This window comes from Rhipicephalus sanguineus, chromosome 7 (genome assembly GCF_013339695.2).
Source record: "Rhipicephalus sanguineus isolate Rsan-2018 chromosome 7, BIME_Rsan_1.4, whole genome shotgun sequence".
NCBI classification, from domain to species: Eukaryota; Metazoa; Arthropoda; class Arachnida; order Ixodida; family Ixodidae; genus Rhipicephalus; species Rhipicephalus sanguineus.
This window is the reverse complement of record NC_051182.1, coordinates 23,303,727-23,330,220: the sequence shown is the minus strand read 5'-3', so window position 1 is coordinate 23,330,220 and position 26,494 is coordinate 23,303,727. Positions and strand designations below refer to the sequence as shown.

Below are 26,494 nucleotides of genomic sequence, written 5' to 3'. Positions count from 1 at the left end.
GACTCTTGCGTCCAGAGAAATGAGTGGCGAGCCTCAGCAGCGCACTTGAGAAGCTGGCCGATCGCGGCAACGCCAGCCACCAACGTCCTCGAAAGCGTTCGAATTCACATTCTTGCACTGAATCTTGCAGCTGCAGTGCTGGTGCCACTACCATCGTCGCTACTGTGTTACAGCCAGTTGCTGCACCCAGCGCTCTTCTTGGACGGTAACCGCAACGGCCACTCGATAGCGCCGGCATGCGGCATCGAACCCCGTTCAAATCGCCTCTTCTTCTAGTTCGACCAAATACCAACGTCCAAACCTCTACGTCCACACCGCAGTGGAAATGTCCGTCGTTCCTGCCACGGCTAGAGGTCCCCAACGTGGCATGTCATGTTCGCTCTCCATGCAGTAAACACTGCAATCGCGTCATATAGACTACTGTCAGTGACGCTCGATAGTGGACTCAGGGGCAGGCACCATGTGTCATCATGACGCCACGTTTGCCCTACTGTGAGCGGAATTCCTAAGTTATTTCAACATAGATATGAGTGCTCGCAGTCGGCGTCTGAGGGATAACGTCACATCCGCATCCGTACTTGGGCTGCTGGTCATGCTCGCCTCATCTCAAATCTGTACTTTCCAGTTTATCTCAAAATATGACGAGACACTTATCCACCGCGGCGGTATAGTGGTTACGGTGCTCGGCTGCCGACTCAAAACTCGTGTGTTCGATCCCGGCCGCAGCGGTCGCATTTCGATGGAAGCGAAATCTTAGAGGCCCATGTAGTGTGCTGTAACAACACCACATGGTCTAAATTTTCGGAGTCCTCCTCTACGGCGTGCCTCATAATAATCTCGTGGTTTTGACATGTAAAAGCCCACAAATAATTACATTATTGACAGGAGACTGGCTGCGTAGCCGGAACTCACGAAGCCTCCGAATGATGAGCTGCCAACGAAAAACAAGATGACGCCTCGTATGACCACCACCTCTCAGCGTGTCGCCGTTCATACACGATGGCTCGCGTTTCGTACCTCTACATTTCATAACGAAGCAGGCCAAAGGCAACTGGCGGCATTGTGGCGGATAGTCAAATTTGGATACCGCCACTACATGCAAATAATACCCCCTTCCCGCTATGCAATAATTCAGCGCTCGTTTCAAAGAAACGAAAATATACCCCAACGTTGATTTCATAATGCCTAACACCGAATTGCTCTCACACCCGCTGACATTCTGATGACGGCAATCACTAATACATTGCCATATTTAAATTCGTCCACAAGCTTGTATCTTGAAGAGAGCGGGGCAAATATTTCAAATGTTCAAGACCGACATCGTGCGTGGATTCCCGTTGATTTTCGTCTACATCGACAATCTCGTCGGAAGCCGTATGAGGGAGGAGAACAAAGGGCACCATGGCACCTTTCGCTGTCTATTTGAGCGAATAGATGAACACAGCCTGGTCCTTGAGTCCCAGAATCGCATTTTTGAAGATGAACCTCTGGGTTTACTCGGACTTCGCATTTCATCGTTTCATCGCATTTCACTGGAATCACACGATCGAAAAATGGGGGACTTCCCCAACCGAAATGTAACCATTTTCTGGGCTCACGCTCACGGATGAAGAAATACATCCCACAGGCAATTTTTTTCAGCCATCCAACGACCTCCTGCGCCCCGACTCAAGGAAACAGCCCACTTTCCGCTCATCCTCGGAGCACGAACATTTAGCTAAAATGCGGTTGGCTACCGCAGCGCTGATGATTCATCCGATCCTCGACGTGGCATCTTTCCTTGTAGTATCATTGACAACGGCAGTAAGTGGAATACTGAAGCAGTAAAATGACACGGACTGAGACCGATGGACTTCTTCAAGAGCGTGAATCCTACAAAGGCGCGCTACAGCACTTTTTGCGAATGATAGTGGCCTTTCATTGCGCTTGCAACCATTTCCATTTTTTCCTTGAAAGCTCCTTCTTGCCGGGGTTCAAGAGCAAGAGAAACACACCTGGGCCAGCGCTGACATACTTCGCTCTCGAGCACATCAACACCAACTGTAGAAGCCGCCGTCACGCTTTTTCACATGGGTCTGTCACAGATGGATCACCTGCTGTAGTTGCGTGGATACCGTCGGCAAATGTAACTATCGGAGCCACTCTCAGTCACCGTACTTCCGCCGCTGCCACTCAGCTGGCTGCACTGCGGAGGCCACCTGCATATGTCAAAGGTGAGGGACCTGGCTCTTCGGTGATATTCTCCGACTCGCGAGTCGCACTGCAGTCCCTGAAATCACCGCGTACGCAGGATCAAGTAGTCCTGGACATTCGGAGCCTAGACAATAATGCTCATGAACTACACCACGATGTTGTACTATACAGAGGCTACCTGCTCACTGCGGCATAGAACGAAACGTTCGCGCTGACTCCGCTGCCAAAGCTGCACATTACGCGGTTTCTGAGAAAATCGATATTACTTTTTCAAGAAAAGACGCAGCGACTTAGGTATCTGCGTTCGCGCGGAATCTGCGGCGAACAATATGGTGCGATGCAAGTAACCAGTACGGACCGCTGCACAGACCTGATCCGACGTGTAGCTTTTATATGCCACGAGGACTACCCAGGCAAGATGAAACATGCATTACCGGCTGAGACTCGACGTTGCCTATACGAAATACTTCAAGCACAATATCAGGCAGTCGAAGTCGCCAACGTGCACGACATGTAATACTTGGGAAGACTTGAAGAACGTACTCGGCGGCTGTTCCCGTTACGACGCCGAACGACAGATTCTGAAGGCAGCACTTCATTTGCAACGCGGCTCGAGCTTGGAGCTGCGGCACCTTCTCGGCCCGTGGCAAGACCTTCTCGGCCGTGGTTGTGCGATGCGCAATACAAAAGCGCTGTTGGTGTTCTTGAGAAACACTCGGCTTAACGAAAGTTTGTGAATGAATATTTTGTGTATATGATGATGTGTATATAGTTTGTAACTGATGATGTCTTGTGTTTAATGGCACAAGGGCCAGTTATAGCCAAAGAGCGTCACGTTATGTGGTAGCGGATTGACAGTGTAGTCTATGCTATGATTGAATGAGTTGCAAATGGTAGATGCGACGCGGCTGTATAAGGGCCTAAAACAGGTCGCTGTGGATTTGCGGAAGTGACCCAAAAAATAAAACTGTGAGAACGACTAATGATGTGAGCTATGTGCATAAAATCTCCAATACATTGAGATAAGAGTGTAAAATCTATGGAAAGCGCTAGTGTTCGAGATGGTACTTGAAGTCAGGAGATGAGGGCTTGTGCTACAAAAAGCTTTTTGACTAAGCTTCAGCTCGCTAAGCGAGGCTGCACTACAGATGACCAGACCAGATTATATGTAGCTTGTTTACCTCATCTAAAAACTTTAGTACTGTTTTAGAAGCAAAAAGCGGTCCATTGCTAAGAAAAAATGCTGGATGAAGAGGGATGTGTTCTCGGTATGCGAGGTGAGAGCACTTTTTAATTACGGCATGTTACGCAAGGCATGTTACGCAAGGGGGACCTTGCGTAACATGCCGTTTCCTTGCTTGCGCTGGAAAAATCGTAGAGCAAATAAAATTCCAAATAATAATGACAATCAATGATGATGATAATTATTATTATTACTTCTTCGGCGTTTTCCAGATACATCTTGACTATTAACTTGCAAGAGCTTCACAGGGCCATGAATCTATTAAGCAAAGCAGTCCACGCAGAAAATAAACGGCAAATTTAATAAACCAACGCATAACAGTTCCCAACAACCTTGTCTATCACATAATTAGTTTTGCCGCTCCGTGCAGTGAGAAGGGTGGCGACATGCCGGCTTGGCGGTCGCGCAATGCTGTTAAGAAAAACTCTGCAGGCCAGCATGCTCCAAATTATGCGAGCCGAACATCATATATTATGTTTCCTTTGAGTTTCGTGAAACCCTATCTCAAAGTGAATTGTCAGCCTTAACTAGCTGCATTTGTACGAAAGGCATAGTCTGAATAAATACACTGACCCCATGACAACAGTTCATAAAGAGCTCATATAATATCAAGGGAATAAATCATTGCATAGAAACAATGTGACTGGGGTTAAAAAGTAGAGAAATGACGCCACACAGATTCAGACACTGAGAAACTTTTTATTCGGGTCTACAAGAGGTCTATACATTTAATTCTCTCAAGGTCGTCTCGTATGGTTCAAATGTGAAAGATTAACCTGACATCATGAAAAACATTTCCGAAATTCGTTTGGGTAGGGTAGGAATATCAGTTGGCCGTTGACGCGTATTATCATAGCATCGTTGGCAATATTAAAGTCTAATCAGGTAAGTGCCTCAGTCGTGTTTGCCAACATTGCGACAGAAGGATTTGCCTCTGTCAAGGCAGCTGCGTCATCACAGGCGTGTTTGGTGCAGTTGTGTGCTCTCTCTTGTCTTGCTGCTGATGTTGGCAACCTGAGGAACAAAACTCAGAGAGAAGTAAGCATTATACACTATTTCAGTCACCAGCATGGGCACAAGAAAAGCGCCTCGTTTCTCATGGTAGAAAGGGGTTTAGGGTCAGGGAGAAAGTCTGATGAACATTCATACGCAGGGAAAGCACGCAAGTCGCGCTGGCGACAGACACGATAGCGGCGCCGATGGTTACGTCACAGAAGACGGCAAGTTGTAGAGATATGGTCATCCGTTTAAAGGGGCCCTGCAACACCTTTCTTAGTTATATTGGAATAGTCTCATTATTGACGTATGACTCTTCACGAGTCATATGCCGCAAAAATTTTTCGAATCCGTCAAGTCTAAGTGGTGTTACCAAATTATAGAGATCACGTTCCGCAGCTTTCTCCTTCAACTCAACGCCGCGAGCGCGCGGAGAGCTAGGCAGCGACTCGAGGGAGGGAGCGCAGACGAGCGAGGCTCCGCCCAAGAGCGCCGGCGGAAATTTTTTCTTCATTTTTTTCTCTCTGACGTCTGGGCGCAACCACGTGGTCTGTGCCGCCACTTCCGGTCGGCTTGCGTCGTTCTCGTCGAGCGGAGCCGATGTGTATCGCGCGTGCTTGAAAACTGCGCGTCGGTTTGCTAATGTTGGGTGTGCACTGTGCACCTCGAACGCCGTAGTGTTTTCATCGCTCTGCCAACCATGGAAGAAAACCTGCGCGCTCGTTTGGAACGAATGACAGCTGAGATTGGTTTCGGCCCATACTCCGATACCTCGCCTCTTAAGACGGCACTGGCAGACGACCCCGAAGCGCCGCCATTACCGGACGCCAGCATTGTTATCGGAGACATGCTGCACGGCTGCCTCGGTCGGTCGTGAGAACGTGCCGACGATGCAGTTCCCAGCTGACGAGGCAACACTCGAACGGCTGCCACTCTCAACGGCAACCGGCGATGGTCAAAAGCACAGAAATATTCACGTTTTCGGCACTGCGCATGGCGAAGAAAACGGAACCACGCAACTACGAGAAGACGAGCTGTCGGTGAGACCGGAAGTGCTAATATTAATGTTTGTTCGGTGTTTTTAACGCGATAACAGAATATAAACATACATATTATCTAATTATTGAACTCAAAATTAACAACGAAAGTAATAATGAGGGTGTTATCGTGATTATAACATCAGCCAATGGTGGAACTGCCGACAATCGCGTCATATTTTGCGGACTAATACATCATTTGTCGAGAGAAGAAGGAGCGATTTTCAGCTGACTTTGAGAATTTATTGTAAATTCCAGGCCGTGCGCATCGCTATAATAATTGGCTCGCGTGTTCTCGGGAGCCTCGACTACCGATCGGCAGCGCTTTTTGAGCATGCTCGAAAAGTGTTGCAGGGCCCCTTTAAGCTCTTACCTAGACAGCCGTGGCAGCGGTGAGCTTTGTAAGCATTTTAGAAAGTTACTAATGACTGGCGGAGTCGACTAACTCTAGGAATGCGCAAGCTATATCAGTTGGAACAACGAAGAGAATGTGCGAGCCAGACAGGTTGACCTATACAGTCCTATACTAACATTAGGAATGCGTTAATAATGAACTGGCGAAGTGAGCGAAGAGCAAGATAATATATAATGTGGACAGAGCCCGAAAGTTGTAATCTGTATGATTAAGCACAACTGAAATAGCTAAACCAAGCGAAGAAAAATTTTAAAGAAACAACTACAGGCATACGCATGTTGTAGAAGCTGGTTTAAAACCACTCAATTCAGTAGGCAGCGTACATAGGTCTGTTCTCAAGCAGGCGTTTGTAGCAGTGGCGCGTTTGCGGATGACACACTCTACAGCTTAAAGTCCAGCCGTCGTGGCCACGGTGTTAGAAGTATTATAGGTGGACCGACGGCGCCTCCGGAAGCGGCGAACTTTTGTCCGCGGTTTGTGGCGTCTTGTTCACAGGGCCCTAGATGGCGCTACACTACTGGTGGCTCAAGAGCGGTATCAGGCGTGGTCGCTTCGGAGCCGCGACCGCCCCTCGAAATGAATAAAAAAACTGTGCGTTCGCGCTATAACGAGCGCAAAAATAAATAAATAAATTATAACTTCGAATAAATCGAAATTTGGACGATACAGCCGCTACCTGTTGAATATGTTGAATTTGCCACCGCGAAGGTTGGCGGTGGCAAATTCAACATATGCTTTCCTCATTCGGATAATTAAAGATATGACAGTGACTTCACGCTGAAATATGACAAAAATTAGTTCTATTTGTAGAAGTATAGTTTAGATAGTTAGAAAAAATACCGCATTAGCCGTAGTATTACAACAGAAAATGCACAGTGTCTTTGCTGTCGCGAACATTCGAAGTAATTTGCGGTCGTTGATCGCGGATAAAAAAATGTGTCACGAATACGACTGTTTAGCTGGTCGTGCATAAAATACTGAATTTTAGCGAATGCCAGCAGCTAAGTTTGAGGCACCGACGAAGGATATGAAAAAGCATCCTGGTTTGGCACTGCGAGAAGGGGAGACATTATGAATGGTCGATATATGTTTCCGATTCTTCTCTGTTGCCAACTGAGGAATATATTTCACTGTTTATGTCTCGCATAGTCACCCGAAGACAGCGTTACTACTTCGTCTTTCAAGGAACACGTCGATCGCGGTGTGCGGAGTCTTTACGAGCGTAGCCAGTCAACCGCGATGGTACACCGGTTACGGTACTCGGCTGCTGACCGAAGTTCCCTAGTTCGATCCCAGCCGCGGCGGTCGCATTGTGATGGAGGCGGCGTGCTAGAGACCCGGGTACTCTACGATGTCAGTGCATGTTAAATAACACCACATTGCCGAAATTTGTGGAGCTCTGCTACGGCGTCCCTCATAATCATAACGTGGTTTCAGCACGTAAAACCCTATATATTCTCACTGTTAACAAGCGTAGCTTTCGCACAGAGAGAGAAAGACTGCAAACGCACGTAGGTGTTAAAAAAAACGGGCCAACTCACGACGTGGATGAACTCAAGACGATGAACTCAAAACGAACTCAATACTTCGTCGGCACGGCGTCATTAGCCAGAGCCGCCTTTCGTGATGTGCTCACAAGAACGTGCCCTTTGTACACTGCTTCCCACGTCTTCGTTATGTACCTCGGCTCGAAGTGCTTCTCGCACACGTAATCAGTCGACTGCAGCACGCGGTCCTTGCGCGGAATCGCATGGCGCCAAACATTCAGGCGTTCCGCATCTCAGGGTGCAGAAAAATCGACTTTTCAGTGCAGGTCTTGTACACAGAGTTGCACCGCGGCACAAAACACTTTTTGCCCATTTCACGGCTTTCTCACTCGAATAGCATGACCTGCCATCGCACAAAAAGAATTAAACGAGGAAGCAATGTGGCGACAACTGCTTCGTCACCGTGGCTTGGTCGGAAGAGAGGCCGGCGCGCGCCGCTGTGAGCCTCTTGACTGCTCCTGCCACCTCGCGGCGTGACGGCGCGGAGGAACCGAAGTTCGACGCAGCGAGCGCACGGCGCCGGTGCTGCGTCGTTCCACCTGTACTTCTAACACCGTGGTCGTGGCTTCGTTGCCAATTCGTCCAAAATATCCTCAGGTGATAGAGGAACTTCTCGGTGAATATTTAGCAAAGCTAGGCCATTTAACCTTAGTGCCCCAGTCGTGTTGCCGAGATAGGTTTTAAGACGTCTCAGAGTTGAGAAGGACCTCTCACTTTTAGAAGTCGTTACTGGGAGAGTAGCCATAATTTGATCTAATGGAAAGCCTAATTCGGAAAGCCTAATGCAAAAGCTTAGAACTGTTATAAAAGCAAATTTTTGTCACAAAGATAATATATGCCTTATTGGTGACTTCAACTTACATGGAATCAATTGGGCAACGGTAGATACTGCCTCATCTGAACTTCGTTCCTGTGAAGAACTGCTTAACTTAGCCTACTCGTTTAATTTATATCAGATTGTTTCGGAACCCACCAGGGTTTGCGCAGATACTTCATCAATCCTAGATCTTGTATTTATTTCTGAGAAAATGCGTCCCTACCTTACTAGTTGCTTGGTCGAGGATGGAATATTTGACCATAATATGGTCATCACATGCTTTAAACTTGATGCAAAGATCTCGGAGAGCCATTTGCGAAAGATGATCCCGAATTTTAAAGATGCTAATGATGAATGTATACTGGATCACCTTGCGTCGTCATTTGAAGATTTCTTTATTATGTACCGTTCTGGTGAGAGCGTAGACAAACTCTGGGATTATTTTTTCAACGTGGTTCAACACTGCATAAATAGCTATGTTCCACATCGTCTTAAGAACACTAGAAAAACAGACCCATGGATAACCAGAGATATTATATATTTAAAAAGAAGATTAAAGCGTAGACGTCAGGTCTCTACACAGGCTGGTAGCACATATACCAACAGTATTATCAAGGATATGAGCCAGGAATTGAAGCAAATAATCAAAGAATAAAAAAAATAAATTTTACAGCACTACCTTGGCATCCTTCCTCAGAAATGCGCCCAGTAAATTCTGGAAGTACATCAACACCCCTCGAACTGTCGGTTCGGACAACACTCTAGATAGAGCTCAGTTTCTTAACACATTTTTCACTACCGTTTTTACAAGAGATGATGGCTCCACACCTAAACTTGACGTAGTTTTCGACCAACCTCCTATGAATGACATTGAAATTAACGAACAGGGGGTGTTAAATCTCTTGCTGAACATTGATTGCAAGAAGAGTCCTGGTCCAGATAACATTCCTAATGAGTTCTTGTATAGATATGCTGAGTGGGCCTCTAAATACCTCACAGTTATCTATCCGTCTTCTATTTCTTCTTGCTGCGTGCCATCTGCTTGGAAATGTGCGAAAATTGCGCCAATTCATAAAAGTGGTAGTATGTTGGACGTGGGTAACTATAGACCTATTTCTCTAATTAGTACATGTTCCAAATTGCTTGAACACATTTTTTCCAAGCAATTATCTGTATATCTTGACGATTATAATATTCTAGATTGTTGTCAACATGGTTTCCGCAAGCAGCACTCGACAGTAACTCAGCTGGTTGAGTTAACTCATGATCTTACATGTGCCTTGAATGATCGCAAACAAGTAGACATAATATTCCTTGACTTCGCCAAAGCTTTTGATAAAGTTTCTCACACCAAACTGCTCCTCAAGATTGACAAAATTTTCAGAAATCCGCTGATAACTAAGTGGTTTTCATCCTATCTCTCTAATAGAAAACAGTATGTTGTGCTTGGAAACTACCGCTCTGATCCTTCAGCGGTACTTTCTGGAGTGCCCAAAGGTAGCGTATTGGGACCGCTGCTCTTTTTAATTTTCATTAATGATATGCCCACTACTATTACAGTACCCATTCGGTTGTTTGCAGACGATTGTGTCCTATATAATAAAATAGAAAATCCTCATGACCAAACTCTTCTTGAATTAAACCTGCAAAATATCAAAACCTGGTGCGACACTTCGCAAATGGTATTAAACACAAAAAAAACTGTTGTCATGTCGGTTACGAGAAAAAAGACACCTATGCTTCATACATATTCCATTGGCAGCACCGTCTTAACGAGAGTGTCCGCGTATAAATACCTTGGTGTCACCATAACGTCCGGCTTAAGATGGAATACTCATATTGATGACGTATGTACCAAATCACGGAATGCACCATTCACAGCGCACCTCCTGAAATAAAAATTCTGGCACACAAAACATTAATCAGACCTATTTTAGAGTTCGCAAAAATAATATGGGACCCATACACGGTAACAAATAAATCTAAACTTGATAAAATTCAACGTCTCGCGTTAAGATTTTTTTATAACAAGTATCGGCAGCATGACTCCCCTTCAGAACTTAACAAAGTTGCCAATCTACCCTCATTAGAATCCAGGACTTCACTTGAAAGACTAAAGTTTCTCTTCCTTATTATTCATAATCTCATTTCCATAAACAAAGCTGATTACTTTAACATCCAAACAAACACTTATTTAAGGCACAGACACGGTATGTGCATTCCTCCACCTTCTGTCTTTACCGATTGTTTTCAATTTAGTTTTTTCCCTAGGGCCATTGATGAATGGAACAGTCTCCCCGATGCTGTAGTGCAAATATCGTCCTTAGGTGAATTTATGGAAGAAGTTAAGCCTATATTTTCTACTTAGTTTTCATGCAGTGACCGCATGGATCAAGAGTTATTTGTTCTCAGAAGTGTTTCACCTGTAAGCCTGCTTATTTTTCAATTCCTTGCACGAAATGCAACATTCTATATGTTTAAACCTAGCACTTCTTCATAAATTATTGTGTACCGTTGTGTGCAACGCTTCTCTTTCATTATGTAAGCCGAGGATCAACGGTTTTAGTATAGCTCACTTGTTCAAACATGTTTGAAACTTGTATAATATTATTGATTTATGTTGTTTCATCTGTAGAGCATGTTATTTTGTAAAGAAAGTAGCACTCTTGTATGTTCTTTTTTTTTACTTATTACACTCCTGTAATGACCCATTGTGGGTTGTCAGTATCAATAAATAAATAAATAAATAAATAAATAAATAAATAAATAAATAAATAAATTTGAAGAAGTTTCCGGATCACAGCAAAACTACCAGGCGGGCAAGACTGCAGAGCTTCCAAAGGACCCATTGGGCGTTTTTCCAACCGCTGAAGCTTTCTGTACCAGAGACGTAGCTCCCCTACGGCAGACGACATGGAGTCCCCGACATCAGAATGGTAGCTCTCACAGAGAATGCGCATTGCATTCTCGTCGTCTTTGCTCGGTAACAGGCTTAATGAAGAAGGAAGGAGAATTTTAAATTGAGTAAGAATGCTCTTGTGCTTCACGAATCTCTCATCGATTTGTTCTTTGAAAGCTTCGAGAAATGGAAGGAACACACAACGACGGAAGTACTCCTCCGGTGTCGACGAAGGCACATTTGAGCGCATCCTTTGCTGACCAACAATCCTTGGCATTTTAATAACCAAGCCAACCTATTCACAAACTGACGTAATATGTTCAAAAAGTTCATGAAATACCTCGTGAGCTCGGGATCTAAGGTTACGTGCAGTAAACAAAACGTCATCAGCCAATTTGAGAGCGGATGAAACAATCAATTTTTACATAAGCACAGATAATTTCAAGCCAGAACGTGCGCTACCTGTATCCACTACAGGAAAACGAAAATGCTATTGCTTAAGGTTGTACAAAGGTGGCAACAGATGAGCATAGCCGCGCAATTGTGATTTGTCCTGCACACTTCGCAGAACATGGTCTCTCCCGTGTTCTGCGCGTTGAGTCAAGTGTCCACTGTCGAATCAACACACTCCTGGGTGTCTTCTTGGCTTGACTGAGAAGGGCTGAGCAGGAGCCGATAGCCAGATCGCTAAAAGACCAGAAGAGAGGGATTCCTCCTATTGGCCGGGTCTAATCGCGTAGAGCCAATTTCTTCCCTGGCAGTGAACACCCTGGCTTAGCCAAGTGGGGGGGGGGGGCGGTTTGGGGGTTTCAACCTCTCCCCGAAACTTTTCAGTTTTGCGTAGGTGTATATACACGCACTCATACAACGCACGCACGAACATACATCAATTTGATTGAACCCATCCTACAAAAAAAAAAGATTCTGGCTACGCTACGCAGTGAACATGTACCTTGCAAAACAAATTACAAAAACAAAAGTTGCGTGCACATCACATTTTTCTTTCTTTTTATTGCTGTCCACTCTCCTTTCCGCTGACGGCTCTCCACGGTCTCTCATTCGCCAACCGCTCGCGCCACATTTCAGCGGTGGCGAATGCTCGCCGGCGTGTCCGACTTCACGGCTGCTAGCGGTTGTTTGCGGGGTTTGGTTGAAATGGAGAACTAGCTTCAACCCCATGGTTCCGAATAGTCAATTTCGCGCGGTAACATGGATAATGGTCTCAAACTGCACCCGGGAGCGAAACCTAAGGCTAAATAGTGTTAATATGAGCTACAAACTTGAAAATAGGCATTTATAGGCATTTTTAAACATTTAGGCACAAACGCCAAAAATAGGCATTTATAGGCTCTATAAAAACACTATAAAAGCCGTTCTTAACCACTAATTCATGCTCATATATTAAAGTGGCGCGATAGGAGCGCAAGGAACAAAATATGCATTTGCCTGAAATCCGGTCTATATTCATGACTTAGCATCTCTTGACGATCAAAAAACAGTCGAGAGTATCTGAGAAAGATTTTCGGCTGCGGCTGGTATGAGTTCAGATAAATCAAGTAGCTCATATGCAAGGAGCAAAAGAAGTTCAGTACTTATCCCTCATAAAACTGCTTCAAATAGCTTACCCCACATAAAAAAAAACCGTTTTTCCGAGATAAAATGTGGGACATATATGTATGCACAGCGTATGCGGAACAAGGCACATTAAAGAAAAACGATTTTTCTATTATCAGTAAATTACTGTTTTACCATTCCAAAGGCACCACGCTCGCCGCGACAAGACTCTTGGTAAGTGAGAAAACTCGCAGGAAAATGCAGGTAACGACGCCACCTTGAAACGCAGCAAAAGCCGTGACGTTATAGATTCTGATGGCATCTACTGAACCCTACGTAGTTTATAGTGGGTAAAAATGAAGTAAATTAACCTCTGATGGGGTCATAGACTTAATATACCAAGTTTCTGGAAATTTCGTTGAGCCAATGTCCCCAGAATACGACGAATACAGTTTGAAATCCGTGACGTCACGTGCGGAGATTTCAGCGCGAAATTTCAAAATGGAACTTTGACCTTAATTTTCTCCCTTATTAATAAACTCACTGATAGTGAAATTAATGACGTTCGGGTTCTCAGAGTACACTTTATCGGTGTAAACCGATTCAGTGTTTCACTTTAGTGACCCTTTAAGAACGGAGCAAAGTCCAAGCCCGGCCCGACCCGAGCCCGCCACCTCAAACCCGGGCCCGGCCCTAAGCCCGGAGCTTCAGGCCCGAGCCCGGCCCGGGCCCGCCGTGAAAACTACTTTACCCGGCCCGGCCCGGCCCACGGGCCGGGCCGGGCCCGGGTTTTCGGGTAGGCCCGAGCCCGTGCAGTGCTCTAGTTGATATACCCACCTCTTGAGTAAATGGACGAGACAGGACATTACCGACTCATAACACGGAACGTGCGGTGAGACAGGTAACTACTAAACACGTTTAGCATGTTGCCTTGGATTCCCATTTCTGCCAGATCGCGGAGAATTTCAAAACGCCAGGTTGTGTCATATGCTTTATCTATATCTAAAAACACCGATAAGAAGAACTGGCTGTGCACAACTGCATCATGAATAGTAGTCTCAATGCGAACAAGGTGATCTGTTGTGGATCTACATTCCCTGAAACCGCATTGTAATGGGTCTAACAGATGGTTTATTTCAAGAAATAGAGCAGGCGCCAATTAATCATTTTCTCAATGAGTTTGTATAAGCAACTTGTCAAAGCTATAGGCCTATAACTACTGGCGGAGGACAGGTTCTCGCCCTCTATAAGAATATGAATTATCATTGCTTCTTTCCAGGCAGTCGGAATGTAGCCGGCAGAGAACGTATAGTTAAAAAGTGACAGTAATGTTTTGTGGGTCTCAGGGTGTATGTGGCAGATCATCTCGTAGACTATTCGGTCCTTTCCAGGGGCTGATTTATTACTGCACTTTAGTGCAACCTGTAGCTCCGCTATGTTGAATTGGCGGTTATAAGGTTCATTTTTATTTCCTTTCCGATGGAGAGGCAACCGCCCCACTTTTCGCTGGTACCTCAAGAATGTGTCTGAGTAATGAGATGAACTAGAAATGTATTCAAGATGTGCCCCTAAAGAATTAGCCTGATCTTCAAGAGTGTCACCCTGCGTATCTACTAGTCGTAGAGAATGGGTTTATCGACCTTTTATCTTGTTTACCCTGTTCCAGGCTATTCTTTCGTCGGCATACGAATTTATGCTGGAGACACATCTTTGCCACCTTTCTCTTTTGGCACTACGGCGCGTTCTTCTACCTTCTGACTTTATGTTCTTGAAGCTGATCAAGTTTTCGGCTGCTGGAGAGTCGCGAAAAACATTCGAAGCCTTGTTTTGTTTTCTGCGAGCTTCATTACATTCATTATTCCACCAGGGAGCGCGTCGTTTTGAAGGTGATCCGTTGGTTTCGCGGGTACAGATTGAGGCCATATCAACGATAAACGCCATCAAATGTGGAACTGCATCATCAATGGGAAGGGCGGAGATGGCTTCCCAGGTCATGTGAGTGAGTTCTTCATACCGCTTCCAGTCGGCTGACTCGACTTTCCAATGGGGAACGCGTGGAGAGCTCTGGTCGTCTTTTGTTAACGTTATGATAATGGGAAAATGGTTACTCCCATATGTGTTTTTAATCACGTTCCACTGTAGATATGGAACGAGTGTACTTGATGCAATGCTTAAATCGATAGATGAGGATGTATTGTTTGCCATACTAAGGAAAGTAGGCTCCTTCCTATTCAGTAAACATGCACCTGTGGAAAAGAGGAAGCTTTCTACTAGACGCTCTCTGGCATCACAACGGCTATCTCCCCACAGCGTGTTGTGAGCATTAAAATCTCCTACGACCATACCAGGTTCGGGTAGTTCACACAGTGAACTTTCAAATGCTGTTTCAAATTCTGGGGGATGTATATCGATGCAATAGTGATCAGCTTGTTAAAAAGCACTGCGCGGACCGCGACTGCCTCTAGGGGCGTTTTAAGTTGCAGATGCCGGCAAACGACTCCGTTATCTTCGATTATTGCCACACCGCCCGACGAAAGGACGGCGTTATCGCGGTCTTTGCAATAAATGGCATAGTGCCGGAGAAAGTTCTTGTGAGAAGAATTAAGGTGCATTTCTTGAACGCACAGCACCCTTGGATTGAACTTATACAGAAGTTCCTTAATGTCATCTACGTTGTGGAATAAGCCTCGAACATTCCGCTGTAGTATTTGGGTATCTATTTTGACGTGCCTTATGCTGTGCGTCTGAGGAAGCTGGATTAACGAGACCTTTGGCTCACGACACCCTTTCAGATCCCGTGATGCGCAGTTTTTCTTTCTTACTGCGCTCGAGTGAGCTTCGACGTTCCTTGGGCGTCTGAGAGGCCGCAACAGAGCTAGAGGTATCCATCACTTCTGAGGTGGTGGATAGCGCCCGCTCAGCGGGCACATTTCCGAGTTTTTCGGGCCCTGCTGGCGAAGCAGTGGCCCTGAGTCCGGCAGACGTGGGAGGCTGCTGGCCCTTATTGGCAAGGGGCGGAACAGCATTTGCTGCTCCAACCGGGGGCGCGGATGGCTTGACTGCAGTCACACTGCGTGTGGCCGTTGCAGCCGCCGAAAGATGTGGCACTGCGCCCCGAAGCGTCCAATCGCTGTAGGAAGGAGGGGACTGGTTGTGCAGGGAAAAACGCTTACGTTCCTCTTGGAAAGATAGGTAGAATTTAACTTTGATTTCTATTATTTGTTTCTCTTTTTTTCCACGAGGGGCATGATCGCGAGCAGGCGGGATGGTCTCCTTCACAGTTGGCACAGCGGGTTTTTGAAGAGCAAGTGTCAGATGAGTGGTCGTTGGATGCATACTTTGCGCAAGTAGCACCCCCTTTGCAGCCCTGTGACCCATGTCCAAATCGTTGGCACTTGAAACATCGGCGGGGATTTGGTGTGTACGGTCGGACCCGAAGCTTGCAGTAGCCAGTTTCGATTGACTCAGGTAAATCACTGGTTCCTGAAGTAATAACTATGCGTTTGGTAGGGATTTGCTTATCGTCTCGCCTTATCATTATTCTTTTAACCTTCCAGGGATGCAACAGCTGCGCCAATTGCGCCAATTTGATACAATTCTTTATTTTTGCCCCAAGCTGAGCCAAAACCGTGAAATTTGTTAAAATTGCGCCACGCTGCGCCAAAATGCCCGACCGGCCTAAAATTTTCTCAGTTGCGCAAACTTGAGCGAGAAATGGAGGCCGCGTTGGTCATCTGCAGTGTGGGCATCGTCATCCAATACAGACGCGCAGACCCTAACCTCCCCAGCAAAAAATGTCAGTTTAACCGTAAGGACAAAGCAATGAATACGACAGCAACAAACTGTAATGTCGTACACTGGCAGCCAACTCTTTTGTATCGGATCTCGAGTAACTCTACAAAACCTTGGTGTAAGAGAATACGGCCGCTCCAGGGAAAGATGCTCTTTCTGCATAGTGTCTTCGCATTGAGAGCGCAGTCCGTAGCAGGATATACGAGCCGCCCGCTGATGGCTGCCGAGATAGCGCGCGCGCCAGCAATCGCGACCGCGCCCTTAGAATAAAAGTTCAAAGTTGCTGCTCGAGCGACACCCCCCCTCCTGCCCCCATCTCGCGTCTTTTCATGCTCGTTCAAGATGGGTGGGGCGTTTCCTCTATGCTTCGATGGCAGGCTTCCCGAGCGGAGTGGTGTTATCGCATGCACCTTCCGAGCGACGGAGATGGGCTGGCTTGTTTGATATCTGCTTCAACCGCGTTCGTCGCCCGCACTCGCGCGCTTTTACCCGCGGTAGAACATACTATGCACAGGGATATCTTATCAATTTGGACTTTATACGGGAGATAACGGCAAGAACGCGTCGAGAGTGTCCATATAGTTGCTATCGCAATAGAAAGGGCAGTAGTTCTCAATTTTCCTTATGCTTGTTTTATTCCATACAGAACGCTTTTTAAGCCACTTTTTCCGCAGTACATTGGTGTCCTGCAGAAAATCATACTAAGATTTAGAAGGGGCTATTAGGGGGGGGGGGTGATAGCTGTCAAGGACACAGCACATTTTCTTCCTTAATTACTCATTCGTGTACGCGCCGTATAATTACGAGTACTAGTATGATCGCTGACGTCTAAAAAATTATTGGCAATCATTTGGAGCTGCTGTGTATGGCGTTTCTGTGGCCTTGAGAAACAATAGACAAAAGCGCATGCCAGTTTTCTTTTTCCCTACCCCTACTTGCTCCTGATTTACGAATCTCCCAAATTTCCAGGTTGCCAGGTTCGCAAGTTCACATTAGCATTTCCAGTGCCTGTCGAATTATTTGGCAGGTCCTGCAAATGCTAATGTGGACTTAGTCATTGTTCGCACTGTGGGGTGGCTCAATACACTGCTTTTATTGAAATAGCAGTGTTCACGTGCACTGTGCACGAATTAGCTGATGTTGAATGGTTTTTACGTATTTTTGTTTTCTTTTCTAAAAGTAAGCCTTCTTTGTTATACTGCTCCAAATTTCGGATGTCGGGCAAAAAAAATTCAGGTTTTTTTTTCGTAACCTGCTCCAAATTTGGATTTTTGTGCTCCAAAAGCAACGTTTTGCTGCTCCAAAAATTGCTCCAAATCCTATTTCGGCTGTTGCATCCCTGACCTTCACAAGGTTCTGCTCTTGCCATCCTTCCAGTAATTCTATTTCACTGAGTTCAAGGAGATCATCTTCTGAAATGACGCCACGTACTGTGTTCATTGACCTGTGTGGGCCCACTGAAACAGGAGTATCGCCAGAAGCCACAAATTTTGATAGTCTGTCCTATTGGGGCTTGTGGCGAACCTCGAGAAGATCGCCGCTTCCTATCTTCGTTATTTTATAGCCTGGACCGATCGCTTCCGTGAGAGACTTTGACACGAGGAATGGTGAAATAGTTCGGACGGTTTTTGTTTCGTGCTGGCTGTGTATCACGTGGTATTTCGGGAAATACTGCTTAGGCTGGGAAAAAGTGAATGGTTCATCGGTGCGCCACCTTTTGATGCAGCGATCAGGAAGAGCGGGAAAAGTGATTGCCATATAAACAGTCGAAATTCCGCGGCGATGGTGGCCACCCACCATCGAGACCAGCAAGGGGACGCTACAAGGTAGAATACTTGAAGTCGCCAGCCATGCATCGCCGCTATAATCAAATATAACCACCCAAGGTTGGGTAAGTACTCAAGGTTAACCCTCGCCGCCATCAAGAACGGAAGCAAATAGAAGAGAGGAGAGGACAGGAAGGATTACGAGTCAGAGAGAAAGACGAAGATGAGGAGAGAGCGAGAGAGATAGGAAAAGGCGACTGCCGTTTTCCCCTGGGTGAGTCAGCCCAGGGGTGCCGTCTACGTGATGCCGGTGCCAAATGGGTGTGTTGCCTCTGCCGGGTGGCATTAAAGGTCCAATCACTCGACGTTGGCTCAACCCCCAGGATCCCCTTTTCCCCGGACACGGCAAAACCACGCACGGCGAGGCGTGGGAGGGGTCGAAACCCCCCGTTAGCTCGGGTCCGTGGTGTCGCTACACACCAAACGCATGTTTGCGCAGACGCCCTGCGGGGCACGTTTGTGACTGCACGCACCAGTTTTGTGTATATGTGATCGTTGTATATATCAGCGAGCGATGGAAAGGAAAATGATAGGTGTAACCTTAAGAGACAGGAAGAGAGCAGAGTGGGTCAGGGAACAAACGGGGGTTAAGGATATCATTGTTGAAATCAAGAAAATGAAATGGATATGGGCCGGGCACGTACGTCGACAGGATAACCGGTGGTCATTAAGGGTGACTGACTGGATTCCAAGAGATGGCAAACGAGTGAAGTGGAGACAGAAAATTAGGTGGGTAGATGAGGTTAAGAAGTTTGTAGGTATAACGTGGCAGCAGAAAGCACAGGACCGGGTTGATTGGCGGAACATGGGAGAGGCCTTTGCCCTGCAGTGGGCGTAGACAGGCTGATGATGATGATGATGATATAACATAGTCATCACCCGACACCTGGAATAGCAAGCCAGGCGATAAACCAGGCTAACCTCTCCGGGAACTTGATTAAGGATTATTATCTAACTCTTTTTTTTACAGTTTGAAAACTTTCACTTGACAGCTTTCATCTTCAAAAAAGCAGTTCCTTGTATAAGAACGGGTGCTTTGTCAAGTTTCCTTGATTTAATTTTTTTGTGAACGTCGCCAGATATCTATAAACAAAAAATGAGGTAGCTGATGCACGGTAGAGAAACATCGATGTGCTTGGTCACTTTTTAGATCTCCAAGCCTTAGCCGCGGCCCACATAAACGATTCCCGGGTGCGCCGATTGAGGAAAAAAGACTCGTCGTTCCAGCTTCCATATCGAAAAAAATGGCCACATGCAACACATCGCTGGCTGCTCCTCACCCGCTTGGGCCCCTTCAATATCGGTTGCCATTAACTGAGGACTCGCTGCACGGGTTAACTCAACCGGACATAAAATCTACGCAGGGGCTCATCATGTGCCACTGCTTGGTCAGGCATCAACAAAGCTATCCGAAGCTGGACAAAAGCGTGTAAACCCTGTGGAACCGTGACAATATCTTTTCTCACCCCCTCAACATCTATCTTACTTCGGCCCATTTATCTGGAGTGCACTCTCTCTGAAGAGTCGCTCACCATCTTTGACCCTTTAACCCTTTGGTTGCCCTGCCAATACTTACCCGCAGGGGCAGCCTGCCATCGAAACATGGGAGGAATGGGAGGCCCTCCTTGCATCGCACAATCTGGAAATAGCTGCGCTGTGCGAACTGGGGTGCCATTGCCATGGTCTTGCCTGTCCTAGATGCATACACGCAATGTGTGGGCTATGCAGTATCCGGGGCCCGTAAAGGGCACAAATTTGTTCGCCTAATAAAGTTTTTCCTTCCTTCCCAACACATGTCCACAGCGATGCACCCGTTCTGGACACCAGACCGTCGTTTTGATCACGTTCATTTCCACTTGATGGGACTTCTCTCTCCCTGCCGAGAATGTAAGCTAGTCCACACAAGTGTCGACCCGTAGTGAAGGAGGCCAGACAACATCCTTTGCAAGACAACACGGATCAAACCACGGCGGAAACAGTTGTTGCTACGTCGGTGTCGCGGTACGGCTGTCTCTTCAGCATAACGACTGACCGAGGCCGGCAGTTCCGAAGCTCACTTTTTTTCTGACAAGCACGATGGCTCTGAACGCGCCTTGATAAGAGTATGACCTACTGCTCGCAGAGCAACGACATGGCCCAGTGACTAAACCGACAACCGAAGACGTCATTGACCTCCACTCTGGATAGAGAGTACCGGGTGAAAAAGCTGCCTCTAGCACTACTGGGGCTGACGACAACAGCCAAGGAGATGACTCATCCATCGCCACTTCGAGTCCAGACAATTCTTCGGCAACCAGCCAGGCGCTCCGGCGGCACCATTGCACCACAAGAAAGGCTATGTTTCTGTCTCGACCAGCTTGGACCTACGCCAACACGTTATGTTGGTTTAAACACGCACGTGGCGTGCCTGTGTTTAGTTTTCGCACAATGGACGCAGGTTCGCGTCTTTCTACAACACGACTCTATCACTCCAGCACTGACTACTTCCTACAGTGTCTCCTAGCGAGTACTTTATTCTTTCCGGAATACTTTGGCGGTGAACGTGCGCGTCAAACAAGAGATCGTCTTTTGCAACCGCGTGAAACCAGCCTATCTTGAACTCGCTGAATGGGTTCCTGCCCTTCTCTTCTCGTCCCATTATCATTTTAGTGAGAGGGGAGCCGCTAGTAGCGACCATCTGTCACTCTTCGCCCTCTCTTGCCCAACATGCAAGTTCTTTTCGCAATTATAACAGACCGTGGACGTGCTTTCGGTTAAACATTTAAATGGAATTTCTACCCATTTCTTGCGGAATGGTTTCACGTCCTCGCTCTCAGATGACTCCGCCGCCTCTAGGCGGAATGGTGCAACCTTATCAGTGAATGTCAGTCTCTTCTTTCGAGTTGTTCACACTCATATTTTCTGGCTGTGCTAAACCAAGCTCCTAACCGAGTAGTAGCAGAACGAATTACTCATTATTAAATAGAAATGTCTCGAGAAGCAAATATGTCTTGCTTTTCACAGTTAAAAAGCGTGGCTTTTAGCGCTGTTGGCCATCTGTACTGCTCATCCTGAACTGGAGCCTTACGCCGCTATTAACGACCCGTGAAAATAAGCACCATAGTTTTTCTCGAAGACTTTCGACGACATACCCAATAAGTGTTTTATTAAACTGCAGTGTTCCAATGGATGCTGTAGCGATGCGATATTATGATAGCTTTTTATCTAGGTGCGATTTCTAACTACTGTACAAAAAACTACGTGGTCTTAAATTTGAACGACTGGCGCAAATCCCGCAATGTCACAAAATGTAATTCTGCAATCAACCGCGCACATCCAGACGCATCAATGGGAGTGTTGTCAGCAAACTAGACTAAGGGTCTCAATTACACGGCGCGGCCCGCAGAATTAGAATTTATTCATTCGGGGGATAGGTGTCGATGTTTCTCGAATCCTCACACGCCGAATCCCCTTCAGAAATTATCTTTATAATATGGGGAAAGCCTTCGTTAGGTGATATCTTAGTCAAACTCCACCCCACCGCTCCAACCTCCTTCGCTGTCCCGGCCCTTGGGGGACTACTACGGGCCGCTAGCTGAGGTGAGAAGTTATGAGGCGGTACTGATAGCTCTGTGCTACTGCTGTAATGTACCTTATCTGAAGATGAACGCCTGCTGGTCGACGAGGCCGGCCGAACGTAGCGGCGCATTTATACCAAAATACCGATTCATTCTCTATACTAATTGGCGAAACGCGTATTTCTTTTCTGTGTGCTTCCCTGTTCACGTGCATTTGCCTTACGGAGAAAAATGCTCTTTTACAAAACACGCAATCGCAGAGGACTCTTTCATCGATGACAGCTCGTTCAAGTGCCCGGGAACGTCAAAGGTCATCTCTAGAGAAGATGCATGCGACACCTACAACGAATGCCCTAAACCACCCGGCCACCCCAACAGCCCAGATGAAAGCAACAGTCTTTGCGGTACGTCACGGTTAACCACCCTTGTTTCCGCACCTCGTAGAGCAGCGCATTTCATATTGCTGGTAATAGTAAACGGCAGCTATTTCTCTGCTCTAATGTGTGAACGAAACTTCACGAAGCGCAGTTCATTAAGAAGCCAAGCGGTTGTCAAAATGTACAACTTTAAATGCCGTAGCACAAAACGGATTTCTGCCTTACAGCGCAGCATTCTATATTTTAAAGAGACACTAAACAGGAAAACGATTTCGCTCGTATTCGTATATTACTCTTCCAGAAGTACTTACCTCAGTGCAAGAAGGCCCTTGGTAAGCGACAACGCGAGCAAAGAGAAAATGTGCGTGGAGAAGACACCTTGAAGTTCCCGCGCCGAACGCCGTGACGTCATAGATTTTTACGACGCCTGCTAGGTCTTATCTAGTTCCTAATCGGTATAAATGAGACGCATTGTTCTCTGAGGGGGCATTACACTTAACATTACAAGTTTAAGAAAATTTCGTTGAGTTAATGTTACCAAAACTCGCTAATCAAACCTCAGTATGCAATGGCTGTAACGGATCCTTAACTAGCCATATCGACTACGGATCCAGATGAAAAAGAATGCACTTAGATATCCGTGACGTCACGCGCGAACATTTCGGCACGAAATTTCAAAGCGGTATCTTTATTATGATTTTCTCCTCTATTAATAAATAATTGATGGTGAAATTAACAAAATTGGAGTCCGTGAAGCGCACGTTATCAATCTAAACCGATCCATTGTTTCATTTAGTATACAAGTTTAAGAAAATTTCGTTGAGTTAATGTTACCAAAACTCGCTAATCAAACCACAGTATGCAATGGCTGTAACGGATCCTTAACTAGCCATATCGACTACGGATACAGATGAAAAAGAATGCACTTAGATATCCGTGACGTCACGCGCGAACATTTCGGCACGAAATTTCAAAGCGGTATCTTTATTATGATTTTCTCCTCTATTAATAAATAATTGATGGTGAAATTAACAAAATTGGAGTCCGTGAAGCGCACGTTATCAATCTAAACCGATCCATTGTTTCATTTAGTATACCTTTAAGGCGAAAAAAGGCTTAAGTGTTTCGTTGCGCGTCTGCTGCGGCTCGTTTTGCATCGCAAGAAGTCTGATCCCCTATTGCATAACATAATGCATTACCAAGTATGCAGAAGGCTTTTGCCTACAAGTGTTACAGAGAGCATAACATGCTTCCAAACTTCTTAACTTGTACAGGAGACTTGTAAAAGCTTTTAGAGGGGACCATTGTATAGCCGTATTTGTACTTGCGTTCTCGAGACTACGAGCCAAATTATTTCGTAGGAATGGAAGACGACGTTGTGTGAGTTGCATCCAGTAATGTTACGAGAAAAACGTATATTGACATACGTTTGCGTGCAGAAGCAATAGCATGCCTATCACTTCTTCCTTGTCGACCCGTGCCTCCCTCACAGGTTTTTGAGAACGGTCAAAGCGTACCAGAAACAGCGACACGAAGAAGTCACACACGCGCATACATAGAGCTCATTCCAACAGCTTATTTTTGTTGCAAGCAACTTTTGGAAGCAGCGCTTGTGAATGCGTGTGTGTGTGCCTTCTTTGCGTCACTGTTTGTAGTATTTTTTTACTGTTCTTATGAATGGGCAAACCACGTGCCCACATTGCCACCATCGTGAACTCCCTCACAGAGTCGACCCCCGCTACCGACTTGCAACACTACCCGGCGACGCAATAGCGCCGACCCGGAACTCACAACGTGCTCAATACTGGATGGTGGTGGCGTTGACTGCGCTGAATCGACGACTCGCTGTGTTTCACACGTGAGACCACTGGCCTGGCGTATAGGACTCTGCATGATGCTTCGTACTCGTACATAATACAACAATTGAGGCCCTTAGCCTTGGGTAGCAACCACTCCGCCGCGAAAATAAGAGAACATGGCGACGTCCGTCGACCGTGGTTCCTTCCGCCTAGAATTTATAAAGTCGTCATCGTGCGCTATGCAGCTCGTCAGTTGTAAACAGCGCTTGTGCTCGCGTTATACTTGCGCGCTCACGCTTCAACAGCAATGCATTCGTGATTATTTTGCACTGTTTCCAAGATTCATGCTCAAATTTTCGGGATAAGGCTTAGCTCTTTATTGAACCGCGCCTGCTGATTTCAATAATAAGCTCAAAACATGCCTCAGCGTGAGATGCCACAAAGCGGTATTTATTGCTCATAGCGGGCAAGTAGCAAGCATGAGTTCGGAAAGAGCAATTGCGAGTTCGGAACGAAGCGGGCGGTCGCGCGTGCATGCCGCGCTGCCATGTTGCTTCACCGTCACAATTACCGGCGGTTGCCAATAAAATAAGTAAAGGTATATGACGTGCATGCGAATGGGGATTGCCGTATCATGTATCGCTGTGACATAGCAAGCGCCAAACAAATACATACTTTGCCAGTTATGACTTAATTACAAACAGAAATAAATGCTTGCTACGCAAGCAGGTGGCTTACACCTCCTAGATTCCAACCTGCTGCGACAAGCCTCTGATGAGTATAGTACCAAAGCCACTCTGTCTAGGGTGCATGCCTCGTAAGAAGAAATTAAACGCCTTTAAAAATGTCGCGCGTGCAGGTACGCGCTTTCAGATGCTTGGTGCGGTTTTGCAATACTCAAGTGTTGTCGTTGAGTCACCCTTACGCTAATTATGTATTCGCTTCGCCGGTGACAACTCACACCACTAAGCGCTTGTCGTCGAATATTGTCCTTCTCTTTTGACTACGCAGCTCCATATCACATAAAGTCGAGGCAGATGAACCTGCAGTACTGGAATCTCACGAGAAGGTCAATTACGCTCAGCTGGCCAGCACAACAGGGCGACTCCAGCATACCCCTGGAACTTGCCGGCTATGTCGTCACTTACTGGACCGACACCAGCGAAACGGGCCGTCACCTGCTGCCACCGGAACGGACAAGCATTAAGTATGAGAAGCTGCCTCTACGAACAACGTTCAGGTTTATTGTGAGGCCCTTCTACACGCCAGACGGGCGGTCCATGGGAGAGAGAAGGTACCAGAGGGTCAGCGCCTTGTGGCACACTGTTGTTCTTGACGGTGAGTTGTTCGCAAAAAGAGGGCCCAAACTAAAAGCGCCGCTATCCTTCGCTCTGTTTGAGTAGCCTGCAGTACAACTGCCATTTGTATTCTGTAAATAACTTCCCTTCATAAGGAATGCCCTAAGCTGCCCCCACACATTACAGTTAAACATTTTGTAAAATCCTATATCTTCAGAAACAGTGCGACATGGACGAAGGACAAACGCCGACACCAACGCTTTATGACAGTTCGTTTCTTCAGTGTCTTTGCTAGCTCTTGTATGCAAAAAATATTACGCCATGCAATGAAAAAGTAAAAAGGCGTCAGGTAATCTTGCCATTCATCTGTTTCACAGCCCGTGAATGGGAGGCAATCGCCTGGCAGATTCGAAGAACTAACGAATTGATTCTCCGAAATACTCTACGCAAGCACGGACAATTTGAGAGTAGGTCCTTTTTAGTGCGCCTGCCAACGTTAGTTCAGGTCCGAACACCGAGTCAGATGCAAGGTTTGAGTAACAGAAAAAATGTGCACACAAAGAGTTACACAACATAATATCTGGGGCTTTACGTCCCAAAACCACGATATGATTATGAGAGGCGCCGTAGTGGAGGGCTCCGGAAATTTCGACCATCTGGTGTTCTTTAACGTGCACCTAAATCTAAGTACACGGGCCTCTACCATTTCGCCTCCATCGAAATGCGACCGCCGCGGCCGGGATCGAACCCGCGACCTTCGGGTCATCAGCCGAGCACCGTAACCGCTATACCACCGCGGCGGACAGTTACACAATTTTAGTGGGGAAGGAACATATATGGTACGCTGCGACTATCCTCACGTCATTGTTTTGGTTTTCATAATTAACATGGTATTTCCGATTTCTGGTCTGGTGGTTCGTCTTCGAAACGGTTCTTGTCACTTGCCTGTGTCACGCTGGACATTCCACGTGAGTTTCATTTACCAACTTGCTCATCTTTTCTTTTTTGTCTCCATTAAGCCTTAGGATGATGGGTGAGGACGAGACCATATATACAAAAGAGAAGCAAAAAGTGTTTTTTTCTGTGAACTTTGTTCAATGTCAACTCGGCGCCTAACGATTTGGTAGTAGTCCTCGTCCGTTAT

General features: G+C 46.4%; 1 protein-coding gene across 13 annotated transcripts in view; it reads left to right on the top strand.

Annotated features, from left to right (window-relative positions):
* LOC119398546 (uncharacterized) overlaps positions 1-26,494 on the top strand; it is a 172,034-nt gene that overhangs the window by 118,766 nt on the left and 26,774 nt on the right. For all 13 annotated transcript variants that reach the window (XM_049417656.1, XM_049417651.1, XM_049417646.1 and 10 more), the window contains 2 exons: positions 22,137-22,280; positions 25,064-25,390. In XM_049417656.1, the coding sequence (XP_049273613.1) occupies positions 22,137-22,280; positions 25,064-25,390 (471 nt within the window). The remainder of the gene's footprint in view (positions 1-22,136; positions 22,281-25,063; positions 25,391-26,494) is intronic.